This window comes from Rhamphochromis longiceps, linkage group LG19, assembly GCF_057381845.1.
Source record: "Rhamphochromis longiceps isolate RC_006_pf linkage group LG19, R_longiceps_female_GT1.1, whole genome shotgun sequence".
NCBI classification, from domain to species: Eukaryota; Metazoa; Chordata; class Actinopteri; order Cichliformes; family Cichlidae; genus Rhamphochromis; species Rhamphochromis longiceps.
This window is the reverse complement of record NC_140575.1, coordinates 4,090,372-4,106,580: the sequence shown is the minus strand read 5'-3', so window position 1 is coordinate 4,106,580 and position 16,209 is coordinate 4,090,372. Positions and strand designations below refer to the sequence as shown.

Sequence of the window (16,209 nt, the reverse complement as noted above, 5' to 3'; positions counted from 1 at the left end):
GTTTAGCACAATAAGCACAAAGATGAGTCCACTGTCAGAGGCCATAAGAAGATCATTTGTAACCTTCACCAAAGCTGTTTCTGTGCTGTGATGGGCTCTGAAACGTGGATGAAATCCGTCTTAGAAGGTATTAAATGCTGCACTTTGTTTAAACGCAAAAGAAAGAATAACAAACTACTCTGTGCTATACTGCCATTAGAAAAAAGCATGTTGTTTTTACTGCTAGTAGTTTACATAATAATAATAATAATAACCAACAACAACAACTTATAAACTTATAAAGTGCTTTCAGACAAAGTGCTGTACAGCTATTTGAAAATAAAGAGATAAATAAATAAAAGTGATGCATAGCAATACAAGTTAAAAACACAAATTAACAAGTTAAAAACATAATAAAAGTTAAAAACGATAAAAAAAACAAAAAACAAAACTAAAAGGCAAAGAATTAAGACATGTAGGATAGGGTGAACAAGTGGGTCTTCAACTTAGCTTTGAAAACCTCCACAGAGCATGCCTGCCTAATATCTTGAGGAAGGTTGTTCCACAAAAATGGGGCATGAAAAGAAAAATCATGTTCCCCGATAGTTTTTTTTTTCTGGCTCTAGGAACCTTTAAAACGGCAGAATCCTGGGATCGGAGAGTACGAGATGGAACATAAGGGTGCAAAAGATCAGAAAGGTATGAAGGTGCCAAACCATTTAAAGCCTTGTAGGTGGTTCATTTTTAAGCAGCAACCATCAGCTGGCTGAAGTTTTAGCTGCTGAGGATAGAGAACATAAGCTACGTATACAAACTATTGACAGAGGAGGATCCTACCCTATCACGTCTACAGCTGTGCTCAGCTCAGGGTCTAGCAGCAGAGAGAAGGCAATGGGCTCCCACAGGTTGTCACTGGCTATGATCTTGACCCTCTCCAGACCACTCTTATCCAGAGTGTATCGCAGCAGCTGGTGCAGACAGTCACAGTCATAGAAGGAGATTGACAGCAGAGAAGACGGATTCACAGCTAGCACAATTCAGAATTTGTCTATACAATGTTTGCTGCTTTCCACGTAAAACTTTTATATCCAGAACTAGTTTCTCAAGAAACTGGTGGCATTAAAGATGCTTTTGTAGAGACTTGATGCAATAGGAGGGATAAACTACTGACTACAGTTAACATTTCAGTGATTCTGTCCATGTTTGGGACAATTTATTATAAATCAATCAATCAAGGCTTTATTCACCACATGCAGGGTGCCCTGCAGTGAAATGGGACGCCCCCCCCCCGACCATACACACACAACACAGACATCACATGGGGATACAGGTCGGAGATCGGTAGCGTTACAGAAAAACATTGAAATATACGTAGTGTATATTTCAATGTTTTTCTGTAACGCTACCGAAAGTACGGAAAGTACAAAAGGAAAAAAAGAGACCTCTACTCATGCTGGGCTCCGGGAAGGACAGCATGAGAACAAGAAACAAAAAAACTCCTCTGCACAAAAAAGCACATAAATGTCCACAGCACAACATTATGTAACACGTGACAAGCCACAGGGATGGGTAGGGGGTGAGGAGTAATCCGAAGCAAACACAGCAGCCATCCTGCCCAGCGCTACCATTCCAGCGCGGGCTCAGACCCGCCGTGTTCCCCAGGAGGGAACAACCATCGAAGGCGTTTGGAAAGGGAGGGGTGATGAGTGTGTGCATATCAGTGTATGTGTATGCATGTCCATAGTTCAGCTGAGACAGTGTCCTTCGCCTGCCAGGCTAAGTAAACAGTCTTCCAGCCAACCCAGGTGGCCTAGCATGGAATGGGAAGGAACAGTCTAAACACAGTCGTTATCAGGGAGTTTTTGTTCGGCTCCAGCCTTGAGCCCACAGCTGGCGCCGAAGGGATAGCCGCAATAAATGGTGATTTTTCTTTTATGCGAGCAACTCATGAGAATTTCAAAGCTGCTCTTTAACACACACTGGTCTCTCAATCTCCTGTTGGAGAGCCGCGAGCCTCTCCATGATGTTATCAAACTTGCGCTCCGTGGTCTTGTCATTCTTGTGCTCTGATAGCCGATTCTGAGAACTCACGACTAGGGATGGTTACCGGTATCCGGTGCCATGATGGCACCGGTTCTGACATAAACGGTAGTAACCAGACCGAAAAGCAGCGCACATTTCGGTGCTTTATTTCGGTGCTTTTTTTTCCTGAGCTGTGATACACTTTAGATTCTAGCCAATCATTTTACGTTTCCGAGGATAGTAGGCGGGCCCAGGTACGTACGTTCTTTTAGAGCAGAGCTACAGATTAAAAATGCCCAAGGTGAAGCGGTCAAAAGTCTGGCTGTACTTCACAGCAAAATATGCAAACTCAGCAGCCTGCAAGTGCTTTAAGCTGATACTGTGATACTGTCAAAGGAAGTAACACCTCATATCCGATGAAACACCTGGCAACGCATAGCGGGTTTTTTTAAAAGCCGAGAAATGCACCGTATTTGATAGCTTGCTGCGAGACCTCACACCGTGCACATCTACTGCGGGTGTGGCGCCTGTTATCGGACCCGGAGTTAGCAACATCCCCCAAAAACTCGAAGAGGAGAGTCCTGGCCCCTAGCCCTGCCAGTGTAGCAGAAATGATGACGGATGATGATGGCAGCAGCAGCCGTTCTTCTCTGTGTGAGTAGCTTAATGTTGTTCGTGTGTAATTTACGTTGAGTAGGCTGACCTAATGCAGTAAAGTGAACTAGCAAACACCATCATAGCTACATGCGGCTGTCTTCTTGTTTGATGGCAGATACTCCCTTCACCCTGGCCAAAAAGGCTAAAATGACCAAAGAAAAAGTGGAAAACAGTTAAACATGAGAGGTTTTTGGACAAAGTTTGTGTTTTTTTCCATTGATTAAGCACTGCTTCCATCCAAGAGCGATACCATATATGCCCCATAGCTGCAGAAAAGGCTAACATTGTTATCTTTTTACAAAAAACAAAAAACAGCTGAACATGAGAGGTTTTTCGACCAATTTTGTGTTCTCGATTCTTTAAGCACCGGTTTGAGCACCGTTTAAGCACCAGCACCGTTTCAAAAGTACCAGTTTGGCACCGGTATCGGATAAAACCTAAACGATACCCATCCCTACTCACGACTGCAGTGAGCTGCTCCACGATGTAATCCAACTTTCCCTCAGAGATGTTATTCTGAGTGATCTTCTCCTTGATGTAATCCAATATATGCTCAGAGGTAGAGCTGGGCAATAGAACGATAACGATATGTATCGCGATATAACTTTTTCTCGATAGAAAAATTAAACTATCGCGATAGACCTCGCCGCTCTTGTCCTCTTACAAAAAAAGAAAAAAAAGAACAGCCAATCCAAATTAAGTAGCACAGAGCCGAACCAATCACAGCCGCAGCGTCACGTCACGTGACTTGTTACGTACAGCACAAGTGCCAAGCCGCACATGTGTATTTGTTTGGGAAGCAGCCAGCCACCGTACCGCCCGGGTAATGGAGGAAATGAGTGTGCCGACTAGAAAAATCAACCGAGCGTGATACACACATACGACTCGGTTCTGCTTCTATGCCCCAGCTTTGTTTACTTTTTCCCACCGAGGCTTCTAGACTTCTGATTGGCCAACATTTCTGCACGGTTAGGAATCTAGCTCCACCTGCTGCTTTGGCATGTTCATAGCAGCGTTTTCCTTCATTTCTGCCTTTATGTGTGGACGGGATTATTTTTTAAAACGAAAAATCTCCGTTTTCAAAAATACCCGTGTACGTAGCCTCAGTCTCTGACTGGAAGCGCTAATTCGTCATTCGGCTTTTGTCAGACTAAAGTAACTGTTAAAACTGTTTGAAAAGCTCAGCTATACAACAAGGAGAGATTGAGAATTTCCTTTTAGTTCTCAGTTTATTTGATATTGACAAAAGTTAGTCAGTGTTGTCTGTTCTTCTGTAAAACAAACTAAGATTTATTTTTAGAATTAATATTTTGTTTCTAAGTGGAATTGACAATTTAGTAGTCTGTTTCGTTTGTTCTATTTTGAAACTTAAACGCTTTAGCGGCTGCCTTTTATGGAACGCCAGGACTGCCATAATGAATTAATTAAATACACCATTAAATAATTAATTAAATGTGACAATAATTAATAAAATTGGAATTAATTAATTAAATAAATAGTTATGACACATGTGATTAATTAATTATTGACACATTTGATTAATTAATTATTGACACATTTAATTAATTAATTATTGACACATTTAATTAATTAATTATTGACACATTTAATTAATTATTGACACATTTAATTAATTATTTAATGATATATTTATTTATTTCATTTTGGCAGTCCTGGCGCCTGGCTCTCATCTTGAAATAATTTTATCTGTCAGCCTCACCCATCAAACTCAGGGGGCGGGGTTAACGCTGATCGAGTCAAAACCATTGCTTTGGCCTGGTGGCCATTGTTTCTAGCACACAACAACCGGCATGTGGAAGCTAACAGAACTGAACTTTGAAAAACCCTGTTTGTGTGTCACCAAATACCGTTTTAATATTTTTGTAGCCGAGCATGTAGTGGTTTAATCTTCATGTGTCTGGTCGGTTTGTCAAGATACAGCCTCTTTGCAAAAGTGTTTCGATGATTTCGGAGAAGTCTGCCCAGTCTCACGGCAAAGCGTGGGATAGACCCGCTTGCCTCGCAAGCAGTCCCACCGACAAAGCGCAGGCCCCGGTACACAGCTGTAATAACCCCCGCTGACTTCTTTTACTGAGGTTATATTTATCTGTGTTTTATTTCCTGATGTTCTTATGTGTCCTACGTGTTTCAGTCGCCAATTCTGAATTATAACTAACATTAAAAACATGTTTAAGGAGGAGAAAGTGCAAATAAATCTGTTTAACATCTGATCTTTGGGTTTTTGTTCAGTAATCAGCGTCATCTGTGTATAAACGCATAAAAGAGATAACGTTGGTGTTTCCGTCATGTAGTAACTGCTGGCTTTAACTGTACAAAGGTTGTTCGACACTATGAAACACATACAGACTTCATGATGTTCGGCTAATATTTTTATTGTGAATATTAATCATGAGGGTAAACGGCCCTGTACACCACGGAGCGAGGTCAGCATATCCACGATATCCTCAGCTCCATGAGTTAACACAAAGTTTCCCAGCTGACTATCTAACTGCCAACTATTCCAGAGACGTGAAAATATACAGCATAAAGAAAAGTGTAAGAGACTCAGCAGCAGATTAGAATAACATTTATACATTTAATAAATCACCAAATGAATCCAAGAAACGAGCAAACCTGTTCCGACAATTTGAGTTTGTATTCCCTCAGCTGCAGACTCGCTGCTGTTTAAATGTTTGAAAAGGAAGATTAGATATTAAAAAATGTCAAACATAGACTCAGTCTGCCTTCACATTTGATATGAGGCCAGCACGTATAGTGGCTGTGTCCTGTTTTAAGATCATACATGTAAAATTGTTGTCTGACCTCCGTCGATCCAGCCGCTCAGAGTCCGTGGTTACCATGGTTACTGCATAAGCAGCTATAATGTTAACAGCTGGCACTGAGGAAGCTTACCGGCAGCATGGGTGTTTATGTTTTTCATTGCAAAAGAACCGTCTGAATGGTTAACTGAAGTTAACTTGGATAAATTATAGTTAAGGAGTATCACAGATAACGCCTATGTGAGCTGTGCGACTGTTCACCACTACACTGAAATCAGCAGGCTATTACTGAAATACACGTGCTATATCATAAACTATGATATAAATAGGGAGGTCCTATTAACATGTTTAGTTTTAAAGGACACCTTCCTGCCTTTAGTCTCCTTCATGAGCAGTATTAGTTTTCTTCTAACATCCAGAAGTCTGCACGATGTGTTTCATAGTTTGTAACAAGCCTTTGACAGGTAAACATAACATGACCGAAAAAGCAAAAAAATGGTTCATTTATGTTTGATGTGTGTTTATTCCTCCCTAAATATTGTCGGTGAAGTTTGCCATGCACGTCAGATTTTCCTGCGCATTTTTATACCTCTGCCAACAGAGAGAAAGAAAAAAAAATCTCATTCTAACAGACAGCTGGTGCTTAGAATACAGTTGAATAACTATTAAAAAACAGATGATATAATATTTCTGTCCATGTTGCAGACTTCATGATGAACATGCTGTTGCAAACTCTGCTCCTCTCGGTGGAAATGCGCCTTCTCTTTCCTCTTTGTATAAAAACGTTATAAAAGTCAGTTTAATCTCAAAATTCACTGTTAAATCCAAAACACACCAGATAAAGAAAAGCGAATAGTTCAGTCTAACACATGTGCCAGTGAACCATTAAACGTCTGTGAAACTATGCAGTTATGAAACGTAACTTTAACCTCAGCCAAACCGATTTGCTCAGTTGTAAATAAAACAGCGAAGTAAACGTGACCCGACAGACAGAACCTGAGTGAATGAAGTCCAGCGTTTAACCACTGAGAGCTAAAACTCAGCTGAGGTTTCAAAGCTGTGTGCCGGTGATTGGACATCAGCCGCTGATGAAGCTGTTCGCCTATAAAGTCCTCTGTAAGGAAACAAGCTCCAGCAGCTCGGGAAAAATACTATATTTACTTATCTTGTGCAGAAAAATGCGCTGACATTGCGTTATATCGAGCACCGGCTGCCCAGTTAAACTGTGACTATCACCAGGTAACGTAGGCGTGTTTCTTGAATTAGCAGCAGGTGTTAAACAGCTGACAGATGAGGAGGAGGATGCATGCAGGTAAACTGAGGGTCTGTTGAGCTGATCGCTGGTTTCGTGAGAAAAATGTCAGCTCGTTCTTTATGTTACAGAAGCACAGAGACACAAAACCAGGCGGAAAGAGACGATCGTTCGGTGAAAATGAGAATCTGCGAATGCAACATGTGGAACACGGAGAGTGGAATATGTAAACAAACCGGTTAACGTAACCCCCTGGGTGCGCTCTGCATGCTAATTGTTAGCAGAGCTAGTTAAATCTCTGAAAACATCTGAGCACTTTTGCAAACATGTTCTATGTTGACAACCTGACCAGACATACGGCGCGACATTCGCGGCTAAAACACTGTTAAAAGTGTAGCTGGTGACAGAAAAACGGGGTATTTTAAAACTACACCACCACTGCTGCCTGTGATTTGATCTGCATTCTGGGATACCTGGCTTCCCCAAGTCTACACAAGCAATCGATTATCTAGGATCGACCTGTTTTGACTTACTTTGCACGGCAACCAATCAAATGTTAGAGAAGCTGCATGGGCAGCGTTAACCCCGCCCCCTGAGTTTGATGGGTGAGGCTGACAGATAAAATTATTTCAAGATGAGAGCCAGGCACCAGGACTGCCAAAATGAAATAAATAAATATATCATTAAATAATTAATTAAATGTGTCAATAATTAATTAATTACATGTGTCATAACTATTTATTTAATTAATTAATTAATTCCAATTTTAATTAATTATTGTCACATTTAATTAATTATTTAATGGTGTATTTAATTAATTCATTATGGCAGTCCTGGCGTTCCATAGCCTTTTGTGTAGTTTGCAATATTTGCCTTTATTTATCTGAAAAAGTCTCATGTTCCTTAAGTACATCTACCCTGTTGAACTTATTATGGGAAATAAATATTTAAATAAAAACAAGCTGCTGATTATTTCACACTTTACTTGTGAGCAACGGCACATTTAAATTTTACAAATATAGTTATTTGGCTTATATCATGATAGATATCGTTATCGCCTGAAATGAAAAAAAACATATCGTGATGTGAAAAAATCTTATATTGCCCAGCTCTACTCAGAGGTCTTATTCTGAGTATTCACGGCAGCTGTAAGCTTCTCCAAGATCTTAACCATGCTGCATTCAGTGAGCTCTTTCTGAGAAGTCGCGCCTCGTCCCACCGTTTCAATCCCAGTGGGCAGCCTTGGAGGGGTTTGAACAGCCGGTTCCGCTTTCTTAATTCTCCGATAAGCCAGGGCCAAGCCAGCTCCGATCAGCAAGAACCCTGTTATCATGGTTCCGAATAGGTAGATATCTTCAGCGTCCTCGATCGACAGTCCCGCCAAGCACACGATCCTCCATGTCTGCCACCCGTCCATCGTGTATCCGGCAGGGAAAGTACCTCCAGGGCACTCGGGCTCTCCCAAGCCCAGACTTCTCGTTGAGAAAAGGGTGTCAATAGCATTCAGAGACCAGTTGATCAAATCCATAATTCTATTTTAGGTTTTAGAGAACAGACTGTGAGAGAGTGTTCCAGGGAAAAGTAAAAACACGAGACAAGACAAGGGCACAAGAGGCTAAGCAGGGAAGATAAGGGGAAGGAGGAGAGGAGAAAAGTGCAACTGCCTTCGCCGAGAGCCAAAAGAGAAGAGAAGATATTATAAGTGATCATTGAGGTTATGGCTCCCAGTCCTTCATATAATGTTTGATATATTTTGGTGCTCTCTGATGCTACAATGTTACTGTAAAGTCTTGAACCTTTCCTTTTTTTTCTTTATATTACACTAGGAAACGGAACATAGATGCATTCACTCCAGCTGTCTCTTCACCAGGCCAGCTATCACAGTCATGTGTCCAGGAAAGGGAATTTGAGGGGGGCAGGGATTGAGGCTGGTGATCAGCTTCATCTGCTTTTACACTAACTCTTGATATTTGGTATGGTTACCTTTATTCCTTAACAAGCTGCCTCTGTCAGTGCGCCCCAGGGTGGCTGTGGCTACAATGTAGCTGCCATCACCAGTGTGTGAATGTGTGCGTGAATGGGTGGATGACTGGATATGTAAAGCGCTTTGGGGTCCTTAGGGACTAGTAAAGTGCTATATAAATACAGGCCATTTACCATTTACAGGCCATTTGTTCTGTTCTGTCAAGATGATCCTACACTGCTTCAGTAATGTTAATGGGTCAGTCCATGACTGACAGTGTTTCACTATGTGTTTGTAGTGGGGTGTGGTGTGTGGGGCAGTGTGGATGCAACTGCGTGGCATCCGCAATCACGCCTACTGAGTTAAAACCAATAAATCAATAAAATGGCTCAAAACTGTGATCTATGGACTGTTTCTTTTCACTGGAAATAAGAGGCTGAACCCAACTCTTGAAAAACAACTTGTTGTCCTGGTGGCATCCTATCACGGCATCACACTGGAATTCACTGAGCTCCTGAGAGCGACCCCTTCTGTTACAAATGTTTGTAGAAGCAGTCTGCATGCCTAGGTGCTTGATTGTATAAGTGTGTGGCACAACTGTAGTCATTCGTTTTTTCCTACAGTAGCACATCAACATGCTGTCACCCAGGAGAGACAGATGCAAATTAGACTCCAAATTCAATAAAAAAATTTCTCAGCACTTATGATTACTTTCTGTATTGGGTCAATATTCATATTTAAAAACATTTTTTTAATGCAGCTTTAAAACCACCTAAGAAATGTGGCAGATCTGAAATTTTTTTTTCAGCAGCAACACACCTACACATGATTCAGCTCCGACTTTATCTTTCAAGTCCAGCAAAATAACAGCCACAAACATTCAGCTGGGTACTTGTGGAAGAAGAGTGTGCTTTAACAGAGACGCACCCAAACTCAGTGGACATTTCGGATTTACGCAATCAGTTGTCAAGCACCAAATAGCCTTCAAGTAAACTTATAGCACATGGTAAAAGTTCTGCTTTTACTGTGCCATCTGGTCCAATGATTTACGCAGTGGGAGCATTTCATTTCAAACTTCTTGAGACTCTGTACTTACCCAATCACATCAACAGAATTATTAAGATATGGGTCAAGGATCATAGAATTAGCGACGCTCCAATCGCCGTCTGCTGCGATGATGCCAACACCAATTAGACCAACTTTATCCAGCATGTTCCGGAGCACCTTTGGCGACAAAGACATGCTCTCAGTGGAACTCGGCTAGAGCTTTAAAATCATCCCAAACACCGTCACACTGCATCTCTCAGTAGGACAACTCAATGTTAGTGGCTGTTTTTCTACTTCAATTTACACTGCAGGCTACTCATTATGACAAAAGTACAATGAAAGATAACAGTAAGTTATGTTTACCTTAATGTACTTGATGTCAAAGCTTCGCTCATTCCAGATCTAAATGGATGAAAGAGAATTTTAGTTTGCAAACAAACTTTTGCAGGCTCAATTTCCTGCAAATCCATCAATCCAGTATCACGTGGTAAAGCTTTTATATTCCAGGCAGGCCTTCAGTACTAAGCAACTAATAAATGTCATCTGTCACATTTTACAACAAAGTCAGGTTTTGATATGTTCCCACTTACCATGTTAAAGTCACACTTTAGTGGACAGAAACCCTTCATTTTCTAACAGGGCTAATTCCATGCAACAACAGCCGCACAGGATTAAGACAACATGAATGAATCAAAGCCATGTAAGTTACTGTAGAGAGCAATAAGTAACATTTAACATTAACAGAACTACTTTTTTCCTCCCTGTGTTTGTGGGCTGGCTTTCACTTGGTCACATTGACCAGATTCACATCTGCTACTAGAGGTCCATCTTTGTTCCAATTCCTGGTTTATATTTGATGAAATACAGAAGTTGGTAACAGGACTTACATTAGAGAATTTACTGTCACTAGGTGGCTGCAAATAACTGCTTAGTGTTTAGAAGTTTTGACCATTACTACTTTTGGTTATTAAAATCCTGAGAATGCCAGAGATACTGAGAGATAATGCAAGCAGTCAGATGTTCAAACAGTTTAACCAGAGCTCAAAAATGAATGTGTGTGTTTGAAATGTAACAAAGAATTATAATTAATAGCTATATTAATTAATTATAATCCTGTTATGAAAGGAAAGTTCAAAACATGCCAAAAGCCACCAAGCTGCAAAGCACTCACTTTTTGAGGAAGCAGCCTTTGTAAGGACCACAAAAGCAATGTGTTGAAGTAGAGATTAGGGCTGGGCCATATTATACCGTTCACGGTAATACCGGTATAATGTTAGGCAACGATAGGAAAATGAAATATCGCGATAGAATGGGAGTAAAACGCGCATGCGCAGTGCCTTTGTTTTCATACGCACATGGCCGATTGTTGAGTGAAACAGATGAACCAGAATTGGTTTGTAAAAATGGTGCAACTTCCGTGATGTGGAACTGGTTTGGTGTTTGTCCGTCAGATACACAACAAAGCACATTTTTTTGCAGAACATGCAAGCGGCCGTTGTTATTGTCGTATTTGTCGGACTAAGATGCTCTTAAATCTGGGAGTAATCTGGGTCCTAAACTCCGTATACTTCAGGTCAAACAACACTGCAGCATCACTTAGAGTTAAAAACTGTCTAAATTCTTTCATCTTTAATAAAACGATCAGCATTGCTGCTTTACCAGGTGTAACTATAAAGTTTAACTTCCAGGCATCCATGAAAACAAAAGTTATTACATTTAACGGAGTTAGAAGTTAGCAGGAAGCTAGCGGAAGTTAGCTCGCTAGTTTCGCTAGTTACCTAAGCATGATATTGCATGTTCTGACTGAGAGATTCCTGAAAAAAATCAAACGTACAGCTCTGCTATCACTTCCAACATAAATGAAGACAGGAAACTAAACAGCAGTGACGTTTGTAGGGTTACTGAAGTTGGGCTAGCTGGTATATAATGATGTGCTACGTGATCGCTAGCGACACAGCTATGTTAGCATAACATAAACAGTGAAGCTGGAGGACGAACACTAACACTTTTCCACTTATAAAAGTTAACGTGAAGGTTCTTCATGGTTAGAGACAAATGCAATCGCATGGCAGGATGCTGTAAACGGACCAAACTTCAGTCAGGAGAACAACTGAGATAATCCATCCACAATACGAGGTTAGTCATTAATATACTGCAACAACATGGGAATAGAGCAGCTGCCAGAGAATTCAACATTAATGAATCAATGGTACAGAAGTGGAGGAAGCAAGAAGAATGAGTTTAATAAAGTTTGATTTATCTGACTGCTTTGTTTCGCTTAATGTGCCTTATAATCCCGTGCACCTTATGGTCCGAAAAATACGTACTGCACACTGCAGTTTAATGTTGCAAAGCACCTCTTTTTAACTTCAGTGGATATTATACATGGTTATGCTCAGGATATGTCAGCCCATTTCTACTGGAAATGCCTTTTGGTTAAACTTTCAGCAAGGAATTTGCATTTGCACTGTTACATTTTTATAAAGCTTTAATGTACATAAAAACCAGCTTCTTGTTTAAGTGAAAATAAATGGAAGGTTGTCTTTTTGCGCTAGTAATGTTGTGGAGTTGTATTTTGTCTCGCATCAATTATATCGTCGGTTATATCGTTATCGCAAATTTTCAAATATATATCGTGATAAATATTTTTGGCCATATCGCCCTGCTCTAGTAGAGATGATTATTGCATGAATTTTGTGGGTTTGTGCAGAGCTGCATTCTAATCTGAGAAGTGGTATACACACCCCAACATACTGAATGTCTAGGTCATGGTACTGCTTGGCACCAAGGATCCAGTTCACCACATATGTTGCAGTGACATCCGGGTAGTCATAGGGCCAGTTCTTGCCACGGCCCACCCAACCGGGAAACGCCCAGGGCAAACCTATATGAAAACAAGCAGACACACAAGAAAAGACAATGATTCTTTTTGTGTTACATTTAATATAAATTTCACTATCTGGTCACATTTCCAATCACCCCCACCATCTATCCAACAAACTGAGCAGACTTGTTAAAGTTTTCAATAATATCAATAATATTATTGTATTATTTACATTCCATATAAAATAACTGCATGCATTGAATTGTAACCTTTATATCAAAACTACTTTATTCAAATTTTAAAAAAAAATAAATGAAAAAAAAAAAACAAAATCTCCGGATAAAAGTAAATGGGTGGAAAGTTCTGGCAGAAATTCCATGAGGTTTGCCAGTAATACCAAATGTGTTCATGCCAAGAAAAGCAGGAGTGGTCATTTGTAACAACACATGTAGATTCTAAATCTCAGTTTCCTACTATGACATTTTCCCTCTGATGTCTACTGGTTTTGGTTTACTGCTGTCAAGTTATCAGACAGAAAAGGAAACAATGTTCCTTCTTACCTATGAGTGTGATATCTGGGTTCCTCTTCTTGGCCTCTTTCATAAGCCACCACTCGTAGCCTCTGTAGTAGTTCTCATCATTTTCATAGCGCATGTGAGACGGCTCTGTTCCATCTGATCAAATCAGAGGTTCAATAATACCAAAAAAATGGAGAGAGTCAGTTTATTCTTGAAGTTATACTATGATCCAAAGTGTCTATCACGACCCCAGCACCAAAATATGTGGTAATTATAGCCAATATCCTATCCATACAAGACTTTAAGATCCATATGAAGCAGATGTCACAAGTGTTTCCTTGTTAAGAAGGAATTTATGTCATTCTGCTGGACTTTAGCTGTGTGTCATAATGCATTTCAGACCTGGCAGCAGAGAAATGGAAATGTAACAAGTAACAAATTAGAAACTGTCAGAAATGTAGTGTGACTAAATGTACTTTACCAGTAGTTTGCGCATCTCCTCCGATCTCCACCTTCAGAATGTGCAAAGAAGCTCCAAAGTTTGGCTGAAAATAGGAACACAGAGCAGTGAGTTCCTGTGCTTAAAACTGAACTGTGTGAATGAGTTGCTTCTGTCGTACCTTAAACAGGAAGTCTAGTATCTGGCTGCGGTACGGCTCCGCATAACTCACCAGTAACCGAGACGTCGCCTACATTAAGGCACACGTAGAAATGTTATGTTAGTAAAATAATAAGCTAATCAGAGAAACAGAAACATGCAGGCAGGCATGCATAGATCAGATTGTTCCTGTGGAGGCAGTGTTGTACAAGGAAGTACTCTAGTAAAATACACTAAACTCACCCCTCCGCCGCTTAAACCTCCAATTCCATCAAAAACCCTTCCCAGACCCCCGTCATCGCTCAGGACATAATTCTGAGCAGAGCACAAAGCCAAAGCCAAGAGGAGAACGGACACTAATAACGCCGACTCTCTGCAGTCCATCCTGAGCGATAGCTGACAAGACGCTGTACGCGCGCGCACATTCTCTATCACATGACAGCGCAGCTGAGCGGCCACGTGATGTTGAAACCCGTCACACCGGTACTTACTTTTAAACGTTTATTTCGTTCTACGAACGTCCGCAATTTAAAAAAAAAAAATCTTCAAACAGTGTTCGCAATGATTTTTTTAAGGGTACACACGACCCACCCTTAAAATCCGGGGAAAAACGGTGAGGCATTTGTCTGCTGCATTAGAAGAGGTTTTTTTGTTTTTTTGTTTTTATTGACGCAAAAACAAGAATTAATATATAACAACATGGCTCCTGCAAGATTCCTTTGGAGCAGGTGATTACAAGAAATTAGCTTTCAGTTTTTTAAAAAAAGGAAGAGAAAATAAAGGGGTAAATTTGGGCTTACTAACTAAATCACATTCTTCAGTTGTGTTCAAAGGTTTCACTGCATCTTTTGTTTTCATAAAATAAGGGCTTTAAAGTATGAAATAAAAATTTTACAAAAGCCAGCTTTGTATGTTTAGATCTGTGTATTTAAAATGTACAAAGAGTGATTATAGCATTCACCAGAAGGTCATCTTTGCTATTGTGCATAATGAGTCCATAAACAATATCCCTTTTAGTGAAGTCTTCTAAATGAGAGAACTTGTAAAGTAATGGGTTATTAAATATATTTATTGTGAAACAAATTAAAGCAAGTCTAATTGAAAAACAAGACTGAAATGAGGAAAAACCATCAAATGACATATTCATTGTTAAAAAATAAAAATAACACGATTTGTGTCACGGACCCGGCTCTGTCTATTTTGAGATGGGTTATTAAATTCATATACACATATACACTGATTAGGAAGTTATAACAATCTCAACTGTGTGATGTCTCTTTAAGACAACCCAAGTTAATGTTTAGTGATGTCACAAGTATGTGCTACTGCCCTCTGTAGAGTGTGGGAGAAACGTGCTTACACATGGACACATGGACTGAGATGGACCTCGTTTTTTCAGCTCCCAAACTCAAAGTAATGTTACAGGTTGTATGAACATTGCTTGCTCCATGTAAGACAGCAGCGGTTGGTGAAGAGTGTGTTTATTAAAAGACGAACACTGTGGAATTTCCAGTACCAGTGTGGTCATGAGTGTCCTGCTGAGTGTTTCTACGGCCTCCTCTCAACCACTTAATACAACCCACGTTACAAATTAGTAATGTTTATCCATGTTTATAACACAAATTACCCAGTGGTCACTGTTGTCATGTTTCGCTGTGTGGCAGGCAGGAGAAAGGACCTACATACAGGAATCGAACATGGAAATGTAACTTAAAATGGTAGCTTTATTGCTGGGAAAAACACTCCATTAAATAAACACATGAAAAGCAAACCAACATCCTGAACATGGAAACTAGGAATTAACACTGGAAAACTAGGAACTTGCTCAGGAACTTGCTGAAGCAAAAGTAGTTCGGCGAGGCCATGAAACTCAGGTCTGACTCAAAGCGATTCTAGCAAACCATCAGACAATTCAGAAGGGGAATATAGTGCATTATTTACACAGTGGATAGTGGCAGTTGGGGTAATACTGATTATAACTGGGGATATAGACAGGCGGTGGAAGGAATACTTTGAGGACCTCCTTAATACCACTGACAAAGAAGAGTCTGGGGACAGCTCATTTTCTTTTCCTTTCAGGAATCAACTTAGCTGTGTGTAGCTTCTGGCTGAGCTTGCTGCTGTGTCCTGCTGATCTATGTCAGGGCAGGACCAGGCCCACACAAGGAATACTTTATTCAAACTTGTCAGCTTCATTTTCTCATGCTGGGGATTTTTTCTTATTTGATCAATACTTGATTGTAATCTAAATCTAAGAAACCCACTGAACTGAAAGAAATCCACTTGTGAATATCTTTACAGTTTAATATTGGAACAAGCTGTCATACAAGAACAGAAACATGCTTCATTAGAATTCTTTGAATCCGAACTGTTTCCAAAAGGGTTTGTATAAAATTACAAAAAGGTCTGAACACCCCCTCAGACCCTCTGCCAGGGTTATACTTATTGCTTTCCAATTAGCATAAGCATTATTTATTTTTAGGTTCAGAATTTCTAACAGTAGTTATTATGGTCCGTGAAAAACATGTCTTTTCTTTTTAAACTAAGCCTCCTGATAATGATGCTAATT

The 16,209-nt window shown here is 40.2% G+C and overlaps 1 protein-coding gene across 2 annotated transcripts in view; it reads right to left on the bottom strand.

The window, feature by feature from the left end:
* Positions 1-14,071, bottom strand: part of galcb (galactosylceramidase b) — a 48,425-nt gene extending 34,354 nt beyond the window's left edge. Inside the window, exons 1-7 of one of the 2 annotated variants that reach the window (XM_085392431.1) lie at positions 13,884-14,071; positions 13,663-13,731; positions 13,524-13,587; positions 13,085-13,198; positions 12,445-12,584; positions 10,064-10,102; positions 9,750-9,877 (exon numbers count right to left, since the gene is read on the bottom strand). In XM_085392431.1, the coding sequence (XP_085248557.1) occupies positions 9,750-9,877; positions 10,064-10,102; positions 12,445-12,584; positions 13,085-13,198; positions 13,524-13,587; positions 13,663-13,731; positions 13,884-14,024 (695 nt within the window). In that variant the 5' untranslated portion in view covers positions 14,025-14,071. Of the gene's footprint in view, positions 1-816; positions 948-9,749; positions 9,878-10,063; positions 10,103-12,444; positions 12,585-13,084; positions 13,199-13,523; positions 13,588-13,662; positions 13,732-13,883 lie in introns of both variants that reach the window. The other variant, XM_085392430.1, reaches the window with a different exon arrangement.
* Between the last annotated feature and the right edge of the window lie 2,138 nt (positions 14,072-16,209).